The following is a 23,292-nucleotide window of genomic DNA, read 5'->3' as shown; positions in this document are numbered from 1 at the left end:
AAAAAATTGCTGGCGATTTTTAGGGATAAGAAAAATTGTGTTTTGGGGATAAAAAATATTTTTTGTGGACAAGACACGAAAAAAGTCCGGGGACCCTGGCAAATTGCCTTAAATTGACGTACATTCAAGACATCGCTGTCAGTATAAATTTGAGAAGAAACGCGATGTCTGCTTTCCCTGGGAAATTTAAAAATTCTAAAATATTTAAGAAAATCCGAAGCAAGTTAAATCGGCGTGTTAAACCTTATGTGAAATTAAAATAAGCCTAATAAAGTTATGTACATCTGTGAACACGCATAGCATGACACCACTGGGCTATGGCTTTTTTGTGATCTAATTTGCATACAACGCAAAAAGTGAATGTGGAAAAATCAATTTGTTGGCAAAAAAAAATCCATAGGAAAGGAATAGCAAACTTTTTTGTATACTTTTCATGCAAACAAACCGTCAAGTATTTCTCATAAGCATCAAAAAAATCAAGTGTAAAGTGAAAAAAATATATAGAAAAATCGATAATTTCTTATCAATATCATAAAAAATCGAGTGCAAGTGTATTTTAAAATTGAGAAAAATGTATTAAAACAATTGCATTCTTTGTATTTTTCAAGCACACCAACACAAATAAACTCATACATACACACACACATTCACAACTGAGCAGCTGCAGAGCAGCTCCAATTGGCAGAATTCTTTTTGGCATATCGAGAATAAATTTACCAAAGGTAAGACAACATTCAAAGTTATAATTACTAATGTAAGAAAACAAAAAACAATTTATTTAGTTTTCTATTTTATAACAAATAATTTACTTTATGTAATTAACATAAAGTAAATTATTTCATTTAATTTTTTGTTATTCGCTTTTTTGGGGGTATGTCAAAGTATGAGTTTGTAGTGGTGTAGAATTTTGACAATCGGCTAATAGAGATGCCAGACAATAAACTCAAAATGAAACTATAGTGAGATATTCGGCTGTGACGAATAGAATATTGTGCACATTGAAAATACAGTGGCTCACATTCAAAGTGAGCCATGGACTGTTTTCAGATAAAATGATTAATAAATAATGAAAAGAAAATTTTGTTGACAAAAATATCACGTAGCTTTATTAATTCAATTGAAAGCTTCAAGTCCATGTAAATTTTTTTAATATATTAAATGCTAAATGTAAAAAAAAACACAAAAACTTAAAAAGGACTTCAAATCTACATCACAGTGAAAGTGAACCACTTAAATTAAATACGGTTTATATATAATATTAATATATTGTTGGACCGCATTTCGCTGAAATCACGGTTTGTAGACGCCTAGGCATTGATTCTAATACATTAGAAGTGTACATGGAAGGAATTCTGCTCCATTTCGATTGCAAAGCCCCCATAGGGTTTTTTGTGACGTAATACTATGTTTTCTGATATTTTGGTCTAGACGGACCCATAAATTTTCAATAATATTTAAGTCGGGAGACTGTGGTGGTACTTCAGGGACATTTGGACAGTTATAAATCAACCATTCTCTGGCAACATACGATTTATGCTTGAGATCGTTGTCCTGGTAGAAGTAGAAGTCTTCTTCGATCCCTAGTTTCTCAACACTGGGCTTAACATTTTTCATCAAAACGTCTAGATAAACAAATTTATTCATTATTCCGGAAATCTGCAACTACCTGCCATGCACCCCCAAGTGGCAGAGTAGCTAGGAAGAAGCCTTTTATTAGCAAAGTGAATCGTCAAAAACGCCTTGAGTTTGCTTGTAAATACATCGTTAAAGATATGAATTTTTAGCAAAGGATATACAATTGTAAAATAGAATAAAGAGCTTGTAAAAAGGGTTTTTAGGTTTTATTTACAGATGAGAGTAAATTTAACTTGTTTGGCTCCGACGGAAAACACACGGTATATTGACAAAAGAATTCCGAACTTCAGCCGAAAAACCTCACTTCCAGTGAAAGTATGGAGGCGGCTCCGTTTTGGTTTGGGGGTGACAATGGAACCGGAAATCTGCAACAGATTTCCGGAATAATGAATAAATTTGTTTATCTAGACGTTTTGATGAAAAATGTGAAGCTCAGTGTTGAGAAACTAGGGATCGAAGAAGACTTCTACTTCTACCAGGACAACGATCTCAAGCATAAATCGTATTTTGCCAGAGAATGGTTGCTTTATAACTGTCCAAATGTCCTTGAAGTACCACCACAGTCTCCCGACTTAAATATTATTGAAAATGTATGGGTCCGTATAGACCAAAATATCAGAAAACATAGTATTACGTCACAAAAAAACCTATGGAGGCTTTGCAATCGGAATGGAGCGGAATTCCTTCCACTTACACTTCTAATGTATTAGAATCAATGCCTAGGCGTCTACAAACCGTGATTTCAGCGAAAGGAGGTCCAACAAAATATTAATATTATATATAAACCGTATTTTATTTAAGTGATTCACTTTCACTGTGATGTAGATTTGAAGTCCTTTTTGAGTTTTTGTGTTTTTTTTACATTTAGCATTTAATATATTAAAAAAATTCACATGGACTTGAAGCTTTCAATTGAATTAATAAAGCTACGTGATATTTATGTCAACAAAATTTTCTTTTCATTGTGTATTAATAATTTTATCTGAAAACAGTCCATGGCTCACTTTGAATGTGAGCCACTGTATATCATTATTATTAGTGAAAAAGTATTTGGAATTGAAAGCGATGTAATAAGGTCTATTAAACACAAAAATATATAAAACCAACTAATTGCTTGCCCTAGCATCAATCAATTAAAAAAAGTGACCAGACAATAATGCTTTTTTGCTATCTTTGAGGTATATTTTTGTAATTTTTACTTTTACATTTTTACATTCTTACTTTTTATGTTTATTTGAATAATATTTTTTTACTTTTCTATAACTATGTGTTAAAATGTACATATTTTATGTTAAAAAATGTAGTTTTACACAAGAATTTTAAAAAAATATTTTGCTTAATACTGATTTTTGTTTATTTTTTTCGTTTTCTCTGGTTATTCACCATGATTTGCAAGGGTATATGTATATAAGTTTGGAATTCCATTTTTCATTTGCGACCCCATAAAGAATATTTTTTCTTGACCTTTGTAGATAGCGAAGTAGATATAGACATGTCCGTCTGTGTGTTGAAATAAACTTTCCGAAGCCACCAAATAACTTACATGACATACCTATATCAATTTATCCGACTTTGTCTAACTTAGATTGCTATTAAAAATCGGCCCGGCCCACAAATGTATGGGCACTGCTACACGTTCAATATATATTGACCGCGATCCAGTATCGCGATATTTATTGAACGTGTAGCATACTGTATTGATGGAACGCGATCCAAATCCTCATTTTGCGTGATCCATTTCGATGGATCGCGATCCAAATATCACAATATATATTGAACGTGTAGCAGTGCCCTATGAGATATAAGCAAAAAAACCGCGACCCGATTTTTTCATCACAAAATTGTTTTCTCCTTCATTGTACTTTAATGATTTGGAAAGATTTGGAACATGCGAATATACCATTCTTGTGTTTTTCAAATTTGATTTTTCAGTTAAAAATTTGAATATTTGATTAAAATTATTTTTTTGGTAAAGTGAAAAATATAGTGCTGTTAATTTTAAAATTGCTTGAGGTATATTCTATACACATTTCTTCACAAATTTTGTTTGTATAGAGTAACTTCGGGTAATGTGGACTACCGTTTTGTTTTTTCTAAATTTTGGCCACAATATATATGGATATTAAAAGAGTTGTGAAGCAATAAATTAGCTAATATATTCTCTAATGGTTTTTGCAGTTGAAAATTTTTTCCGTTAAAGGATAAAAAATTTATGTGAAAATATTGTAAGGAACCCAAAAATCAGCATTAAAAAAATTGGAGGGTAATATGGACCACTATATGAGGGTAATGTGGACTAGTATTTAATACATAAAATTCATGAACCAGCTAATCATGAATGATTAACAAATTTAATTTCAATATATTTTTATTAATACAAACTAAAAAGTCGCGTTCTTGGCTTAGATAGATTTCTTACAAAGTACATAGTTATTGTCGGGTAATATGGACCAGTAGTACATAATCAAGTAATTTAAGTGGTCCACATTACACGAACTTGGGTTACAGTGGTAAAAAGTTATTTTTACCTAATAATCTAAATGTGCTTAAATTCTTACCAAATATATGCAAAACTACGTGTCCACTTTAACTATATAAAACAACCAAACATTAAATTCTACCAAGTAACTGTACCAAATTTTGTTTCTTACTTGAGCCGAAAAAAATGTTGAGCAGGCGCATTAATTTCAATACAAGAATAAAAAGTCAACATATCAATAACTCATGAAAGCAAATGTGCAATTGTCGTTTCAAACAAATTGTAAAATGTACGACAAATCAGTTTTATCATACCTTCAATAGTTTCTGAAAAAAGACACTGGTCCACATTAGACGCATAGTCCACAATACCCGAAGTTACTCTACCCTTCACCATTAGTGGTATGTGTAAGTTTGTCATTCCGCTTGTAATTTCAACATTTTTCATTTGCGAACCCATTAAGTTATAGATAGCGGATCAAATCGTTATAGATATCGGAGTCTATGTAGCCATGTCATTAAGTCTGTTGTCATTCAACTTTCCGAAGCCCCCAAATTAAGTTGCTATTTAAAATCAATAAAATCGGCCCACAATTGGCTGAGAGACTAGAAATATTTTCCACCAAATTTTTTATCAAAATTATATTTTATAAAAAATTAGTTTTCACCAAAAATTGTTTTTAAAATTTGTCTTAAAGCGTACTTTGGTGAATGGTATATAAAATTCGGCACAATAAAAATAGCACTCTTTTTTTATCAATTTTGAATGAATAAGGCCTAGGTGCAAAATTTGCTAGCTTATATCATGACAAAACTTCAAATTTGATTAGAAGTAATCAGAAAATTTTAATATTTTTTTATTTGTTCTAAGATATCACTAAATGTAATTTATGTTTCAACATTATTAAATCACGTTTTCATATTAACTTATTGGAATTTTTTTTCATTTAATGTATATTTAAATCCTTACTAGTCTGAGGAATAGAAAATAAATGATCAACTTGGAGGCCACGCCCTTCCGAAAGTAGGCAATATTAACATTATAAACAGTAAAATTTTAGAAATGATTTGCAAATTAAAAAGAACCGTATATTTTTCCAGCGTAAATACATATTTATTGTCAAATTTTTTATAAAAAAATAATATATAATTACTTTTTAATACATTCTTAATTGATCACTAAAAATATACTAGTTTTTTTGAAAGCATTTTTATTTGATTTCCGATTGTGTAATTGCTCTTTAATACTAATGTTTGGGAAGATAAATTTAAAAATTTACAGAAATAATCTTTAAACAATGTTCATTGTTTATTTACACAAATACATTTTTGGGTTTAAATTAAGTTAAACCTTATAACTCATCTTAAAAATGTTGTTACCACCATTAATAGTATTTGTGAGTGCAATTTTAATTTGAAAGTCACATTTTCCAGGTTATTTATAGAAATAATGTTACGTGAAGCCTATTTTCGATATACACCAGAGTTAAACTAGGTATGTATTTGGTACATATTAAAAAAACTGCCATGTCTTCTAACAATTGGACGGACATTCATTTATATATGTGGTCAATCATACAAAAAAATCCATTTAATAAGTATGTATGTACCTATGTAGGTAATAATGCTATTTTGGATTGTGATAATAAATGGAATGTTCGAATTTGCAAAACTTAAATACATGTGGTTCTGCAGGCCTAGTATTTATAAGTCTTTATTAAGCCGAACATTTTTTATACATTGAAAGCTCTTAACAAGAACAATTTATAGAGAAATATTTTTATTAACATTTGCTTTAAATACTTGGCAGATTTTTTTTCCAGATTTGCGGTTAATTAGTCCATTGAATTTCCGTTCAAATTTACGAAATAATAGCAATTAAGTTAATTTTAGAAAAAAAAATATAATTATAATTATTAAAAAATATTATACACACATATGTACATATTTATTAAAAATTAAAAATTCTTTCATCTAGAAAACAAAATATTAAAATTATATAAAATACCAAACATTAAGAGAAAGATAAAAGGCAAGCAAAATAGGAATAACTACAACAAACTGGTGGTGCAACATTCAACAATACAATGACATCGAGGTAAATGATAACTACAAACACTTGTTTAAACACATACAAAATAGAAAAAAATATTGTGTGTGTCTCATATCTTTAATTAAACATTTAAATGCATTTTTTGTCCCTCCTACACAATTGTATAGACTTGATCGTTTATTTATTTTACTGGAATCAGGCTCGTCTGCAGTGACACGACGAGCTGCAGCAAAACAAATTGGTGAAATTCAAAAATTATATCCCCATGAATTGCACGCACTTTTGAATCGTCTGATTGGCTATTTGCATAGCACGTCGTGGGATACACGTATTGCAGCTGCACAAACAGTCGAAGCAATACTAGCTAATGTGCCGGATTGGAGACCCGAAGGGAATGCCATAAAACGCGAAGTGAAAAAAGAAGAAAATGCAGCCGGTGGTGATGAGGAAAACAGTTGTCAGTCGAATGCCTCATCAACCACAACTCTAACATCCGTGTCGGCAAATAGCGATTATTATAAGGAGCGTTATTTAACGTTTAGTGAGTTTAATTTAGAACAAGTTTTGAAAAAAGGCGCTCGCCTCATTGGTTCAGAAGGCAATGAGTTCGATTGTATTGAAGATGCTGCTGGCGCAGATCTGGGAAACGCAGATAATGCTGCGGAGCGTTTGAGTCGCCAACGAGCCTTGCTAAATGAAAAGCTGGGCTTAACACAGGCTTCTAAATTGGGTGTTAACTTGACCGACATGATAAGCGATGAGGACATGATGCGTAGTGGTGGCAACTATAATGTCAATGAGGAAAAAGTACCAGTCGAACATATACTCAATATTAAACCCAATGTTAATTTGATACCATCCAATGGCCAACAATTGAGCTGCAGAGAAATGAATCGTGCTAAGCGAAAGGCAAGACAGAATGCATCTACAAGCAGCACACCATCATCAGCGGTGGCAACATCCAGCACTGGAATTGGTAGCAGCTCTTCTGCGAATGGAACAACAGATGAGCCAGAAAAGAAAAGACAAAAGACTGGAGAAACACATAGACAAGAAATTTTCTACAGTTTAAGTGGTAAGTGATTTCTAAATGTTTAATACCTAATAACTCGTCTCGATGTGAAACTCTAGATCCGGTACCTGATGCTACTGGAATGTGGATTGATGCGATACACTGGCCATTGGAAAATTTCTGTGCCCGTCTCTATGTAGACCTCTTTAATGCAAAGTGGGAAGTACGCCATGGAGCCGCTACTGCTCTGCGCGAACTTATTAATCAGCAAGCTGGGGGAGCTGGAAAAAGTTTAAACATGACACTAGAGGAGGTAAATACTAATTTCAGAAGCTCAAAACAAATAAACTGTTATGGAATATTTTAGATGCAACATTATCACAATTTGTGGTTGGAAGATGCAGCTTTACGTTTGCTTTGTGTCTTGTGTTTAGATCGTTTCGGAGACTTTGTTTCCGATCAAGTTGTGGCCCCCGTTCGAGAAACTTGTGCCCAGGTCTTGGGTACAATTGTTAAAGAAATGGATGCCAATAAAGTCCATGAAATTGTCTTCATTCTACGCACTCTACTCAAGCAAAGCGAGTGGGAAGTTCGTCATGGTGGTTTGTTAGGTTTAAAATATGTATTTGTGGTTCGTGAGGATTTGCTACAAATTTATTTGCCACAATCTATATCCGACATTCTAATGGGACTTTTCGATACGGTAGATGATGTTGGGGCAGTTGCAGCTTCAACGCTAATACCAGTGGCGTCATGGTTGCCCAAACTTTTGAATCCAACACAAGTTTCTTCGATTGTTAAAATGCTGTGGGATTTATTGCTCGATCAGGACGAATTGACTTCAGCTAGTAATAATTTTATGGGACTGTTGGCTGCCATATTATGTCTTCCAAATGCCTCCATGTGGATACAGTAAGTTTAGTTTTTATATGCTTCACAATTATAGCAATTAATGTGTTCGTTTATTTTTTCTCTATTATAGAATGGAGCCAATGTCTACTCTGATACCTCGCTTATGGCCATTCCTTTCACATAGCACAAGTTCGGTGCGTAAATCTACTTTAGTGACTTTAAAAACTCTCACCAGGAATGCATCTACTATGGAAAAAAACGGAGCTGGGAAGTTAAGTGGTTATGAAGGGAACACCAGTGCTACCGTCTCATCGAAATGTGGTGAAAATTTTTGTTTTGATTCTAAGAATCTTAGTCTTAATTTTGGAGTTATAGACTGGCAATGGAAGTTGTTACAAGAGGCCTTAAGGCATGTTTTTCAGCGTATTCTAGTCGAGCCTCATGAAGAAATTCAACAAATGGCCAGAGATGTCTGGTTAAATCTAATAGCAAATGCTGATTTGGGAGCCCTATTACATGCTGCGTGTCCCTTTGTATCTTCATGGATTTGCTTAGCCATGCAGCCGCCACGTTTGTCATTCGATCCCTCAATTTTAATACAAACATCGAGCGGAACAGGAGAAACGAGCGACTCAGCCACTCAACGGAAACGTCACCATAAACTAGCAGATGATTTAGGTGGTTCAAATCCAACTGCTTCCCTAAAATTGTATTTAGGTGGCAGCGAATCAACTCCCATTGAAGTAAGAGAGCAAAATTATGTACGTGCTCGTGTAACGGCCTCCCGAGTATTAGGCTCATTGTCTCACTTTTTGGTTAAGCCCGCACCGGGTGTCATCTACACAGCAGACACTGAAAGTCCGATGGATTGTTATACCAAAGTTTTGCTGGGCCATTTAAATTCGAGATCAGCAGTACAGCGTTTAGTTTGTGGCCTAATTATAGCATTTTGGGCAAAGAGTGATCCTACTGTCTGTCCCGGACCCTCCCAGCTGCAAGAAAAATTGCGTTACTGTATCATGGAATATGTATACTATGACGAAGTAGCTGTTTCCTTAACAAGGTACGAATATTTGATAGCACAAATAAAAAAATAATTTTGCATAAAAAAAACATTTTTTTGTTTAAATCTTACATATCATTCAACAATGTAATCTTTAAGGTAAATAATGAAAACTATTTTTGTTAAAAAAGAAAATTTTTTGAAAAATAATTTTGATGAAAACAAAATTTGTGAAAATAAATTTTTGGTTAAAAAATCAAGTCGTGGATTTTTGCTTGTATTTCAGCCATTTGTGTGCCGATTTCCTCATTTTAAATAGCAACCGAACCAGGACTATACGCGATATATTGTTGTATCAATTATGTTAACTACAACGATCCAGAATATATATACCCTATATATTCGCCATAGTCCTGGTTCTGTTGCTATATAAATAAGGTGATATCGGCCAACAAATGGCTGAGATATAAGCAAAAAACCACGACAACCTCGATTTTTTAATGATTTTTTGATTTTAAATTATTAATATATTAACATAAACCAGAGCTTCGAATTAATTAAATTTGAGCTTAATTCCGTATAATATTAATTCGGAATTAAAAATGTCAGCCATTTATTCCATAAATCCATTCCCAACATCTAATTATTTAGCATCATTCAAGGACTTTTATTTAAATATAATCGGACCTTTGATATACACATTCCAAAGAGCATTACAACGACGAATATAATGGCATAGAAATGCTGATCTACAATTTACCAGAATTTTTTTTCCATTTTTCTTCACCACCAATTTTTTTAACCAAAAATTTATCTTAAAGTCTACTTTGGTGAGAGGAACAACTGAATATAGCACTCTTATTTATAATTTAAATCAAAATTATGTTGGCAAATAAGCACGCATTTCTAATACGGCATAAATATTTATAAAAATTAATTTGTATGTAAAAAACAACATTTATCTTATTTTTACATTTGAATTTTTCGTTTGTTATTAAAGACTGCATCAAGAGACTCACGATTTTATCGCCACTTTAAAACAATATAAAATACCTATAAATGATTTTGGCCAAGCCAAAGTTTTGACACTCGACCAAATTGAATCTGTAGCCACAACTCTTACTGCCGATCTAAGAAAATATACGCTGAAGCCGAAAATCCTTCAGATGTTGGAGGAACGCCGAAAAGGCTTACAAAGTTCATTTCAACAGACTTCAGCTGAACAGGCCGCATTTAGTGTAAGCACCCAAGCAGCTCTGGCTGGGGCCATAGTGTATTTGAAATGCCTTCCAGAGAAATTGAATCCTGTGGTCAAACCTCTAATGGAATCAATTAAACGAGAGGAAAGCTTTTTGTTGCAAGAACTCTCCTGTGAGTTCTTAGTACAGTTTATGGCGGAGGTTTGTGATAGGACTCCTAGTCCAAATGGCAAATTACTAACTAATCTAAGTACTCTACTCAAAAGTGATACCGAATTTACTCCAAAAATAGTAAGTTAATTGAGAGACCACATACATATACAGAATTAAATTTATTTTCGTTTTCTTAGTTAAATCCTAGTATATCGTTGAAGCAATCACCAGTGCTTACTAGTGCAAGTGACAGCAACTCATGTATCTATTATGGTATATTAACTTTAAGTTTACAACAAAACACCCCAACATCCACCAATAGATCGGTATCGGTAACCGGTGGATCCAGTGCTCCCAGTGGTACAACCACACCTAGCACTTCACGTGGCCCAGGAAGACCACCCTTAAGCGAAACATTGGCTGTAACAGCTGTCAGTGAGATCACCTCAAAAGTTTCCCTCACTGAAGTCGAAATAAAAAAGTCTCGCATACAACGTTTGGGCTCCACTAGCGCTGTTACAAAATTATGCCAACATTTCGGGAACAGCTTACTGGAAAAAATGCCCATCATAGAACAATTAATGCTTCATAAAATCGAACAATTTGTGGGGGCTTTTCCTAAAATGGAAGTTCTGGCCGAAATAATAATAGATGTTGGACAAACAAACGACTTGATGACTTCGTTACAACTTTTTGAAATTGCTGCTCCCCACTTCCATAGCGATTTGCACGAAAAACTCTTTCAACTATTACAACCATTGGGAAAACTCATTGGCCATCCCCTAAAAGCTGTTCGTCATATGGCTGCTAGATGTCTGGCTTCTTTGGCCCTCATAGACCCTTGTCGCGTTATGGATTTTGTGGTCAATCACATAATGATTTTATTGCAAAAGATTGAAAATGTCATAGAACGACAGGGAGCTATTGAGACTATAGAACGAGTTGTGGAAAAGCTACAAATACGTATTGTTCCCTATATTGTTCTGTTAGTTGTGCCACTTTTGGGAGCCATGAGTGATAATGACGAGTGTGTGCGACTCCTTTCGACACACTGCTTTGCTACTCTTATCCAATTAATGCCACTAGATACAGCGGCTGCAGCCGGTAGTAATGGCATCAAACATGAGATAAAGTCGGCCGATTTACAAGCTCGCAAAACTAGAGATCGGGAATTCTTGGACTACTTATTTGCTCCCAAGACCATACCTAATTACAAAGTACCGGTACCGATTTCAGTGGAATTGCGCTCATACCAACAGGCCGGCATAAATTGGCTGTGGTTTCTCAACAAGTACAATTTACATGGCATTCTATGCGATGACATGGGTCTGGGTAAAACTTTACAAACCATATGTATACTAGCAGGCGATCACTATCAACGTGCAAAGAACAATTGCAACGCTTTAGCAAGTTTGGTTATATGTCCACCAACGCTAACAGGCCACTGGGTCTATGAAGTGGAGAAATTTTTAAAAGATCCAAACACTCTCAAACCTTTGCACTATGTAGGTTTGCCCAGTTGCCGGGAGAGACTGCGCAGCTATATTGGCACCAAGCGAAACTTGGTCGTGGCTTCCTATGACACTATACGCAAGGACATTGATTTCTTCAAGACCATTAACTGGAATTATTGTGTTTTGGATGAAGGCCACATCATCAAGAATGGCAAGACTAAAAGTTCTAAAGCCATTAAAATGCTGAAGGCAAATCATCGTTTAATACTCTCTGGCACACCCATACAAAATAATGTGCTCGAATTGTGGTCTCTGTTTGATTTCCTTATGCCGGGCTTCTTAGGAACTGAGAAACAATTTATAGCTCGCTACTCCAGACCCATATTTGCATCGCGTGATGCTAAAAGTTCGGGCAAAGAACAAGAAGCCGGTGTATTGGCCATGGAAGCACTTCATCGTCAAGTTTTACCCTTCCTACTGAGGCGTGTCAAGGAAGATGTACTCACTGATCTACCGCCAAAGATTACTCAGGACTTGTTGTGCGAATTGAGTCCATTACAGGAGCGTTTATACGAAGATTTCAGTCGCACTCATTTGAATTCAGAAATTAAGGATTGTCTCGAAAATGGCGGTGAATTTAGTGCGAAAACTCACATATTCCATGCGTTGCGTTACTTGCAAAATGTATGCAATCATCCAAAATTGGTGCTGACGCCAAAGCATCCAGAATATGCACGTATCACTCAAGAATTAAATCAGCAACAGAGTTCCCTAAGTGATATCGAGCATTCGGCAAAATTGCCAGCATTGAAGTAAGTATCAATTTCGAAACAGAAATATTAGTTATTTTATTCAAAAACTTTGTTGTAACACTTATTTCATTATTTTTTTTTTTTTTTTGAAAGACAACTTTTATTGGATTGTGGCATTGGAGTACAAACCGAGTCGGTGTCTCAGCATCGTGCTTTAATATTTTGTCAATTAAAGGTCATGTTGGATATAGTAGAAAAGGATTTGCTTAAGAAACATTTGCCAACTGTAACCTACTTGCGCCTAGATGGCAGTGTACCGGCTTCAATGCGACAAGATATTGTTAACAACTTTAACACCGATCCAAGTATTGATGTACTATTGCTAACAACACAGGTAAGAGTGCGAAATACCAAATAATCCAATAACTTTTTCACATTGTATTACAATCTTCAGGTTGGTGGTTTGGGCTTAAATCTTACAGGGGCCGATACTGTCATATTTGTGGAGCATGATTGGAATCCTATGAAAGATTTACAGGCCATGGATCGTGCTCATCGCATTGGTCAAAAGAAAGTGGTCAACGTTTATCGTCTGATCACGCGCAAATCGATGGAGGAGAAAATTATGTGCTTGCAAAAGTTCAAATTGCTCACCGCCAATACTGTAGTTAGCGCTGAGAATGCCAGCTTGGATACCATGGCTACTGGCCAAATATTCGATTTGTTTAACTTAAACGAACGCAACAATAAGAATGGCAACGATAAATCAAATTCCAATTCGTCCACTTCGGGTCAAATGACAGTGAATTCTATTATAGAAAATCTTCCGGAATTGTGGTCTGAACAGCAATACGATGAAGAATATGATATGTCCAATTTTGTGCAAGCTTTAAAAAAGTAATATGCACTAGCTAGTTGACATACATACATTAACATATTTTTCAAATTTGTAGTTTATCTTCTTTTTTATACTCTTAAACAAACTGTTCGTTTTAAAATGAAAACATTATTTACATTTAAATGTTTATCATTCTCTTTTTACTTGAGTTATATACTTTAGTAATTTATATACATACATAAATACATTTTTTTTAGTAAACAGTCAATAAAAAATTTATAACATTACTACTAATTCTTAAAATATTTTATTTATTTCGCGATTTATTTGTGTAAGTAGGTGTTTTTCTCAGAATGATTTTTATTTATTTTGTATGTGTTATGAGGGCTATTAAGGTCTTTTATAATACAGAATTGTCCTAAGAAATGCGTAATTGACTTTCTAATACTGATAAGAGCTCATATTGTGCTTATCGCCAGTAGTTCGCAGCACGAAATCATATAATTTCCTTCTGTAAACATTAATAATGTTAGTGTTGGCATATGAATCATATACATATGTAGGTTAAAATTTAAAAGTGATTAAAGATGTATTTTTCCCTTGCGGTGTAGTTTTTATGTCCAATTTTTTCTTGAGAATAATTATTAAAGAAACTATGAAACAATTAGAATAAATGTGAATAAAAAAATTCACTTTAAATAATGAGATCATTTCATATTTTTAGAATTAAGTTCTTTAACTTTTTAGTTTTAAAATTTTTACAAATTCATTTTTTTTGTGTACATATTATGATTTTTTAATATTAGTATGAATTCTTAATAGTTAGTTACTAAACAATACTGAGATGTAAAAAGTTTATAATGTGAATAAAAAAATTCACTTTAAATAATGAGATCATTTCATATTTTTAGAATTAAGTTCTTTAACTTTTTAGTTTTAAAATTTTTACAAATTCATTTTTTTTTGTGTATTATGATTTTTTAATATTAGTAAGAATTCTTAATAGTTAGTTACTGAACAATACTGTGATGTAAAAGTTTATATTTTAATTATCAAAAAACTGTTGAAAATAACTCAAGGAATGCAAACATGAGTGGCAAGGGAATATATAAGTTTGTCATTCCGTTTGTAATTTCCACATTTTTCATTTGCGACCCCACAAAGCATATGTGGGCCTTTTCGGAAATGCAGTACGCAGTACGTTCTAAAAAGCAAAAGTTGGCAATAGTGCAAATGTCTTGAGTTCTAAAAAGCAACAGTGAAACAGGTGATGCGCAAAAAACCATCAAACAATCATCACAAAAATAGCTGATGCGTTATCTGCGCATCAGCATCAGCTGACTTGCATTAGCATCGCAAACTAATCATAGATGCGCATTAAGTGCAGCGCAGTGATGCATTTCCGAAAAGGCCCTATATTCTGGATCGATATAGACATTTTGGATCGATATAGCCATGTCCGTCTGTATGTTTAAATCAACTTTCCCTAGCCCCCAAATAACTGACAAAAATGATTGATACGTCAATATATCGAGAATTCTCCTGGCTCTGTCGCTATTTAAAATCGGCCCACAAATGGCTGAAAAAGGAAAAAACTGGGACAACAACGATTTTTTATCTATATCTGGATTACTAAGTCATTAATATAGACAATATGGATATCTAATGATATATATTTCAAAGTCCATTGCAACGATGTACATAAGGCTATATAGTAAGTTGGACCTACACTGGGTTAAAATCGGGAATAATATTTTTAACCCGAATTTTTTTTCACCGACATTTTTTTTTTACTAATAAATTAAAAAAAATTGGAAAACAATTTAATAAAAATTATAGACAATTTAAAAAATAATTAAAAAAATTTTTTTCTAAAATTTTACCTAAAAATATTTTTTTTTTAATTTAAAATATAATTTGGTGAAGGGTATATAAGAATCGGCACAGCAGAATATACACACAGTTACTAAAGTATACGTACGATCGACTTATTGGGCTTTTTGTGTAAACATCTATTATATAAAATGATTCATTTATTCACTTACTCTCTCACTGATGAGTCAGTTAATGAATGAATGAAAGGCCTTGTATTTTTAAATATATAGATTTTTACAAAACAGCCCAATAAGTCGATCGTACGTATACTTTAGTAACTGTGTGTACTGTGTGGGATATACCTCTGAGCTAACCGGGCTGCTTTCCTACCGGATGTGTTGGGAGCTCTTTTGAAAATGTTTTCTATTCTGTTGAATAACATTGGAAACATTTTGACGACAGACCTTTGATTGTTTGGCCAACTTTTTGTAGGACCAAGTACTACTCATTTTAATCAGATTAACAACAAATGAACATAATTGACATTAAACATAATAACTTTATAAAAAAATCAAATAATATTTGGGTTAAGAAAAAAACGTTTGTTAAGGTTTTTTCGATCTCACTCCTTAATAGCGAAGTTATAAAAATAACCGCTATTTATGCTAATTTTTGTTCGGAATGGTTCCGATTCCGTGTAATTTATTTATTCCAAAAATATTTAATAATTCTATATTTCTGATTTAAATTTGACATCGTTTTTTATATTAAAACAAAATGGAAGCTTTTGGTTTAGAAATTGATAAATTTTTTTAGAAAAACAAAGAAATATCAATTCCACTTTGAAAACAGAAAGTGGTTTCATTCCGAAAGAAATTTTCGTTGAAATGGAATTCTGTGATAGGCCTGATTGTTCCGAAAACTTGAAATAATATTTAGAGGAGCAGTCACTAATATTTAGATAAAATATAAATCTGAAACTGCATAAGATTCTGAAATCTGAAGTGGCATAACGAATAAATTTAGCGCCATTTGTTCTGTAAATCATTAAAATGTCTACGAAAGAGTTAGACGTTAGTTAGTTTTTAGTTTTTATTAAAATGTTAAAATCCAATTCAATTTGGCAACTGAGTTTTTATTGGTCCAAGAACAAAGCCCATTAAAATCTATTAACCTACTTGATAAGGACTTGTGGATAGATAAACTGCACACATGCTATATTATTAATAACCGCGGTCTAATGTGATTTGAATTTTTAATTTCTCTGTTATGGCTATAAATTTCTTATGACACAGCAAATCTGAAAATTATTAAAAACAAAACAAACGGAAAGAAAAACAAATTGTAAATTAATAAAAAAAGGAAGAAATTTTATTTCTGTATTATTATTGTTGCCATTATTGCAACATAAGTAATATTCTTAATTTTATTGTAGCTTATTACTTAATTTTGACTGATAAAGAATTGGGTGTGAAGAATGGTTAATGAACATACATAATATATTTAAGGTGGTAATGGTTGTGGTTTTATTTTGATAAGGACTGCAGAGTAAAAGTAGTATAAAAGAATCTTGAAATCACACAATGCCTAGTATTCTCTGCACAGATATAAGAAAGTAAAGAACTAAATAAATATTTTTTATACGAAAAAATTGCAAAATGAAAAGTTTTAGTTTATTTATTGCAATTATAATACAGTGTATAACATTGTTTGATGTAACCTGGGGACATGGTATGATGTTAAGTCCTCCAGGTAGATCATCTCGTTGGCGCTATGACAAATCAGCTCCAGTTAATTATAATGATAATGCCAATTACTGTGGAGGTTTTGGGGTAGGTTTAGTAGACTGCACTACTTTCTATGGTTATTAATATTTAACAATATTTAATTATGATTCTTAGGTACAATGGCATACAAACGGTGGTAAATGTGGTTTATGCGGAGACAATTATAATGATCCTACTCCTAGAGCCAATGAATTGGGTGGTAAATATGGTGGTTCCGGTGTGATAGTGCAAACATATGAAAATACCTATACAGCTAATGTGGGCGTTCGCATAACCGCCAATCATTTGGGTTACATTTATTTCGAATTATGTAATTTGGATGAATTCGGCACAGAATCTGAGCAGTGTTTTGCCAAGAATCGCCTAAAGTTTGCTGATGGTAGTGATGAATTCCATATTGGCACCACTTTAGGCTTGATCGATTCCACAATTGTTTTACCCTCGGGTTTAAGTTGTGAACACTGTGTTTTACGTTGGACTTATCGTGCTGGAAATAATTGGGGTATTTGTGAAAACGGCACTGGTGCACTAGGATGTGGTCCCCAGGAAAATTTCGTATCCTGTGCAGATATTCGTATTACAGCTCCCAATGCAAGATCCAAGTCAATAACGTTGCCAAAAAAACAAATTGAAAGTGGTGAAGAATTAAATGACGAGATTCCTATTGTGGTGGATATTTAAAACAAAAAGTCCTTGAAAATAATAAATTTTAATCAGTATTACATATGTAAATATATTAAATTAGTTTTAAAAAATATACACAGTAAATATTAAAAAAAAATAATCCTTTTCTTAAACGGTCGCACTGTGGTTCCAAATCAAAAATTATAAAAATCGGTATCTTATATTTATGGGCCTCTCCATTTTCCTGTTATAGTCCTTTAAACTTGAGTCACAAATATACTGATATTTTTTTTTTTCTAAGAATATTATATATCTTGTCAAAAAAAGACCGTCGAAGCCCGTCCAATGACTATATACATAATTTAAAGAAACTTCCGGGGAATGTCTTTGTAAAAATATTGTAGCCGCCAGCACCCGCTGAAATACTTTTTTACGGAATGGAATTTTTAGATTTTTTTTATTGGTGATTTTTATATATCTAGACCCTACTGTAACTTAAAATATAGTAAATTCAGATCATTTTAAAAATTTAGTTTCAGAAACACATAAAAACGTATTTTTTAATTTTTTTATTTATAAAAATTTAAAAATAAGATTATATTGATCTTTTAAACATTTTTTTTTTGGAATCGGAGACACCAATTCTATATAAAAAGAGCGCCAAATAATTTTGTCCACCTAGATTTTGATTTGGAACCACAGTGGGTCGGTCCAACTTACGAAAGGTTATCACTAGATATTTTGGGAAACATAAAAGGTATTATGTGAATCACGTCATATTGTCATAATGTTCTGATATTTTTTACAATGGTTTAAAAATGTTATTAGCTTCCAATGCTATGCTATGTTTATTGTGTTATCAAAACCAACCACCTGAGTGAGACTGGCGCCGAATGCCTAGAGCCGTTGAGTTGTGAAATATTATAATAGTATGACATGATAGGATACTTTGTGAATCCACTAATTGTTTCTTTTGAGGAATTAAGAAAAAAATACTTGTTTGAAATAGGATATAATTAAGGAATCCATTCAATGTTTCTTAAATAATGCGGTGGGAGTTCAATTATTTTTTATTTATATTTATACTTACCATACTGTAAAGTTATAAAATTATATTGACTGACTGAAATTACAGAAATTATAATTTTCTAATGACATTCGGTGAAAAATATGTTATGTAGAAAATAAATTAAGTAATAGCATGTAATGTTCTGTCAAGCGAATACCAGAATCGAGAGGTTTAAAAAATGTGTGATTTTCAAAATTGAAAAATTTATAAATTGATGATTTGCAAATCGCACGATTTTGCACATTGAAGTCATGTGGTTCCGATTTACAGAACACCAAAATAAGTAAATTATTTTTATAAAAGAAAACGTTACATTCATTCGGTTTACAGAACTTTTAAATCCGTCCGACCGGATAGGATCTAAACAATAATGAATATCTGAAATATATCTTTATCGGATCTTATGGCAACATCGTACATGGAGACGCTCGATACTCTAATAAAGGAGTGCAATCTTACAATCGTATAAGATAGATATGCTTTATGGAAGCAAAATGCTCCCAAGAGGGATAATGGAGAAAAAAAATGTTTATCGGAACAAAATTCAGTACAAACAGTTATGCACCTAAAAATCTTATCATCAAATATTGTCCATTTCTGACCGGAAAATTACATTAACATTAATAAATCGTTTAGGACTGAAAAAATAGATATTAAATTTATTGACTTAATCCCTATAAATCTCTTAGAAATGTTAGTATCGATATAAAAGTCGATTCATAAGTAGAGTTTTTCTTTTCCCGGGAAAACGGGATTAATTTTGAAAATTCCCGGGTTCCCGGGAATGTAGACTACGTTAAAAATTTAAAAAATGTCTCTGGTTTTAAAATGTAATTGGATACAAATAAAAAAAATTCAATACAAATTTAATATAAAGAGATAAACATATACAAACCTGTCACCATTTGTCATTAGTATCGGAATAGCTTCAATTTCTATTAGATTTTGTTCTACCTTCGTTAATTCTGTTAATTCGCAACAAAAATTAATATTTTTTTTTTTTTTAATTTTGAATTGGCTTATTTTGAATTTTTGCTTATTAAATCAAAATTTATGTATAGATGTTAATTAAAATTTGAAGAAGCAAAATACTAAAATAATTCTACTTTCGATCGGAATAGAATTCTGTGACAGCCCTAAACATTCACTAGTTTTTAGAATAATTTGAATAATAAACTTCTTATTGCTCTATTTGGTTTAAATCTTTTTTGTTGCATGAATCTTCTGCATTTGTTTTGGAGCTTTAAGCTTCTTTTAGAGAAAGTCAAGTTTAAAAAACATCACATAAAACTAATGAAAATAATACCCGGGAATTCTCGCACAATTTCCCAGTATTGAAAATTTTGCGGAATTCCCGGGAATTCTGGTAAAACTCGGAAATTTTATGTTTTCACTTCTCATTTTTCTTAAGAGATATTTTTTGGAGAAATTTGAAGAACTAACAACACTGCAATTCACTTTTTAAGTATGAGAAAATTTTAGGAAAACACAAAGATTTAAATTTTACTAGCTCCTTTTCACTTCTCAAAAAAAAATAATTTTTTTTGGAGAAACTTGAAGAGCTGACAACACTGCGTTATTTTCACCACTGAAGAAATTTATTCAATATTTTTTATTTTACTACGACAGGGGTAGCGAAGCGTACCGGGTCAAGCTAGTATTTTTAATAAATACAAGAATCGGTATGACAATTTATGAAAACGACAAATTTGACAACTAATATGGAACAATTTATTGTAAATGTAATATTAAATTTTAATATTTTGGGGGTTGACGGACCAACTCTCTAAACTTTTTATTGTAAAAATTTAATTTAACTTCTTTGTAAAATGTTTAAGACACTACTACTATTTTTGTTCTAAATAAATGAATGAGTATTTTTTTTAATTTTTTTTATTAATTTCATTTGTTTTTATTGTTAAAATAAGTGATACACAATTACGGTATTTTTTTCTTTTTCTTTTATATAAATGTATTTTTTAAGTATGACTGGGTGTGTATGTGTGTGTGTGTATGTATGTCTGTGTTTGTGAGTGACTGTATGTGCAATAATGCAAAATAAATATTTACTGTTAATTTTATTATGAATAATAATGATTATTAAGTATTAACAACATTCATTATAAATAAAACAAATTTACTGTCTGTTATTTTAAAATTCAAAATAAGGACTGCGCACTAACTAAACTTTGTTTACTTACTTATATACAAGCGAAATTGATACCGTTTTAGTTTTTACATCATTAGTCACTACTGTCAGAAACGTCATGCTGGTAAATCTTATCCGAATTGCAAAAAGTAAAAAAAAATTATTTTGAAAATTTTAAATGAATATCAATGCAGCCGGTTTATGAAAATTTCTAAACAAGCACATTTGTTTGAAAACTGATGAATTTGTTTTATTTTTTTTACAAAAATCCTTAGATCTCTTTAGTCTTAAGTGGTACAATGCAAATAGGGATGTGATTGTATGAAGAGAAGCTACTTTTTTGAAATTGCTCTACTCCGTCCATTATTTAAAAAATTTTTCAAAAATTTACTGAAGATGCTGCAACATCCTTAAAATGAGAAATTCTGATTTTTGCTAAAAAAAATTAAATTTTAGAGATTTAAATAGAATTTAAATGGCCAACGTTGACCATTTAAGTATCATTTAAAAAAGCACTGAGAAACTCATTTTCATATTTAAATAGAACTTAAATATAATTTATATTTAAATACGAAGTCAAAAACTGGCTCTTAGAGGGCCTGATTCAGAAACACGAAAGGAAAACAATTTTCAAAATTTTGTATGAAAATCGTTCAGTTTTTTAAAAATATTTTTTGAGTGTTTTTCATACAAAAATTTTAAAATTATCCTTTGGTGTTTCTGAATCAGACCCTTATTAATTATTAATTTGAACACAGCTGTTTGTTGTTAGTAATATAATTAATATAAAAAAATTCACTTATTACTTTAATTTTTTTTCGTGCGCACTCCTTAAATTCGTTTTGAAAATTTGTATTGAAAACAAAAAAATGTTGAACATCTGAAATTTCGAAACGAATTCGAATTTATTTTGAATTTTATAGAAACAGTCTGTTAGTTTCCATGGATTTCGGTACGTGTTGTATACAGGCGCGTTTCCAAAAACCGAAGTTTTAATATAAAAAATTAAAATTGTAAAATAAATTTTAATTTATTGCCCTCCCCCCAAATGGTTGACCTGGATCCACGCCTGTTTGTATGTACTATGTATGTATATAATTGTGTTTGAGTTATATTTTAAATAATTCATATTTTTTTTTTGTATAATGATTATTATAATTATTTATTATAAATTCGCTACTATTACATATAAATATTGTTGTTGTTTGTATGTTTGTTGTTTTCTTTTCTTTAATGATTAATTTTATAAGTATTTACAATGTTATCTTTCCTAAAAGTATACTCTACGTTTCCTCTTTCTCATTTAATTTATCTTTTTTTTATTTACTTGATTGATTTGTCGAGTATATGCATCATGTGTTTTGTAATTTTTGCGTTTTTTTTGTTGTTGTTTTGGTTTGTGGTTTAAGAAAGAAAACATAATAAATGATTTATTTATGTATTTATGTGCACAAATTGTATGACCTTATTTATTTTTAACAATTTTTGTTTGTTTTTTATTATTTTATAATAATGTATAGATGTGCATTTGCAAATACCAAAATCTTAATGTGATGTTTCCATTTCAAACATATCTTAAAGTTTTAGCCAGAATTATTAGTCAAAATTTTTATATAGGGGCATTGAGAATCAAACTCATTCCTAAAACTTGAAAATTTGTTTCTATTTCAAACAGATCTTAAAATTTTAGCTAGAATTATTAGTAAAAATTATTATATTGGAGTATTGAGAATCAAATCTCTTTCCTAAAACCTACAATCTGCTAGTAAATAAAATATGTGTCTTATCGAATGCTTATATTCAACTGCAGATAGACCTATTTGAATATTAAAGCTCGTACACATTTTTTTGAACAAATAATGTGCTGTTTTTCTATAGGGAACGAGTGCTTTGAGTGGACGTTTTACATGTATTTTGTTTTTGCTACAATAACAAAACACATGTTAAATTTCCACCCAAAGTACTCGTTCGCTATAGAAAAATGCACATAAAATTAAGGGAAAATTACACTCTGATTTTTTTACACTGTTACACAACAAAATTAAAAAAATTTTTTTTGATTTTTTCCTTGTGTTTGTGTGTAAAAGTGTAAAAAAATCAGAGTAATTTTCCATTTTTTTAAATAATTTTCTTACAATCTACATCATTTTAAATTGTATTTCAGAAGTTTTTAAATGTATTTCACAAAATTCCAATGGAATTTCAGAAAATTCCAATTATATTTCAGAATTTTCTAATAGAATTTCAGAATTTTCCAATTGTATTTCACAAAATTATAATAGCAATACAAATGGAAATTTCTGAAAAACAATTGGACAATTCTGAAATTCAATTAGAAACTTTTTAAGTATAAATTAAAAATTATAAATTTTTAAGTAACAAATGGAAATTTCTGAAATACAATTGGAAATTTCTGAAA

The 23,292-nt window shown here is 31.5% G+C and overlaps 2 protein-coding genes across 2 annotated transcripts; both read left to right on the top strand.

Annotated features, from left to right (window-relative positions):
* The first annotated feature begins 153 nt into the window (after nucleotides 1–153).
* Nucleotides 154–13,723, top strand: Hel89B (histone acetyltransferase 1). The gene is made up of 10 exons (XM_065498829.1): nucleotides 154–722; nucleotides 6,092–6,211; nucleotides 6,334–7,241; nucleotides 7,298–7,491; nucleotides 7,546–8,090; nucleotides 8,161–9,093; nucleotides 10,034–10,523; nucleotides 10,583–12,651; nucleotides 12,745–12,985; nucleotides 13,046–13,723. Exons 2-10 carry the CDS (start codon nucleotides 6,201–6,203, stop codon nucleotides 13,490–13,492), a joined length of 5,838 nt encoding a protein of 1,945 aa, XP_065354901.1. The 5' UTR covers nucleotides 154–722; nucleotides 6,092–6,200; the 3' UTR covers nucleotides 13,493–13,723.
* A 3,130-nt stretch (nucleotides 13,724–16,853) lies between these two features.
* On the top strand, nucleotides 16,854–17,815 carry LOC135963647 (uncharacterized). The gene is made up of 2 exons (XM_065515584.1): nucleotides 16,854–17,076; nucleotides 17,146–17,815. Exons 1-2 carry the CDS (start codon nucleotides 16,903–16,905, stop codon nucleotides 17,710–17,712), a joined length of 741 nt encoding a protein of 246 aa, XP_065371656.1. The 5' UTR covers nucleotides 16,854–16,902; the 3' UTR covers nucleotides 17,713–17,815.
* Nucleotides 17,816–23,292: the final 5,477 nt, after the last annotated feature.

This window comes from Calliphora vicina, chromosome 1, assembly GCF_958450345.1.
Source record: "Calliphora vicina chromosome 1, idCalVici1.1, whole genome shotgun sequence".
Taxonomy (NCBI): domain Eukaryota; kingdom Metazoa; phylum Arthropoda; class Insecta; order Diptera; family Calliphoridae; genus Calliphora; species Calliphora vicina.
This window is presented reverse-complemented; position numbering and strand designations above follow the sequence as displayed.

Coding starts and splice junctions, on each gene's coding strand:
- Hel89B (XM_065498829.1), top strand. Junction 7,492..7,545: donor TAAACATGACACTAGAGGAG/GTAAATACTAAT, acceptor GGAATATTTTAG/ATGCAACATTATCACAATTT. Junction 12,652..12,744: donor GCAAAATTGCCAGCATTGAA/GTAAGTATCAAT, acceptor TTTTTTTGAAAG/ACAACTTTTATTGGATTGTG.
- LOC135963647 (XM_065515584.1), top strand. CDS start 16,903: ATGAAAAGTTTTAGTTTATTTATTGCAATTATAATACAGTGTATAACA. Junction 17,077..17,145: donor ATTACTGTGGAGGTTTTGGG/GTAGGTTTAGTA, acceptor TATGATTCTTAG/GTACAATGGCATACAAACGG.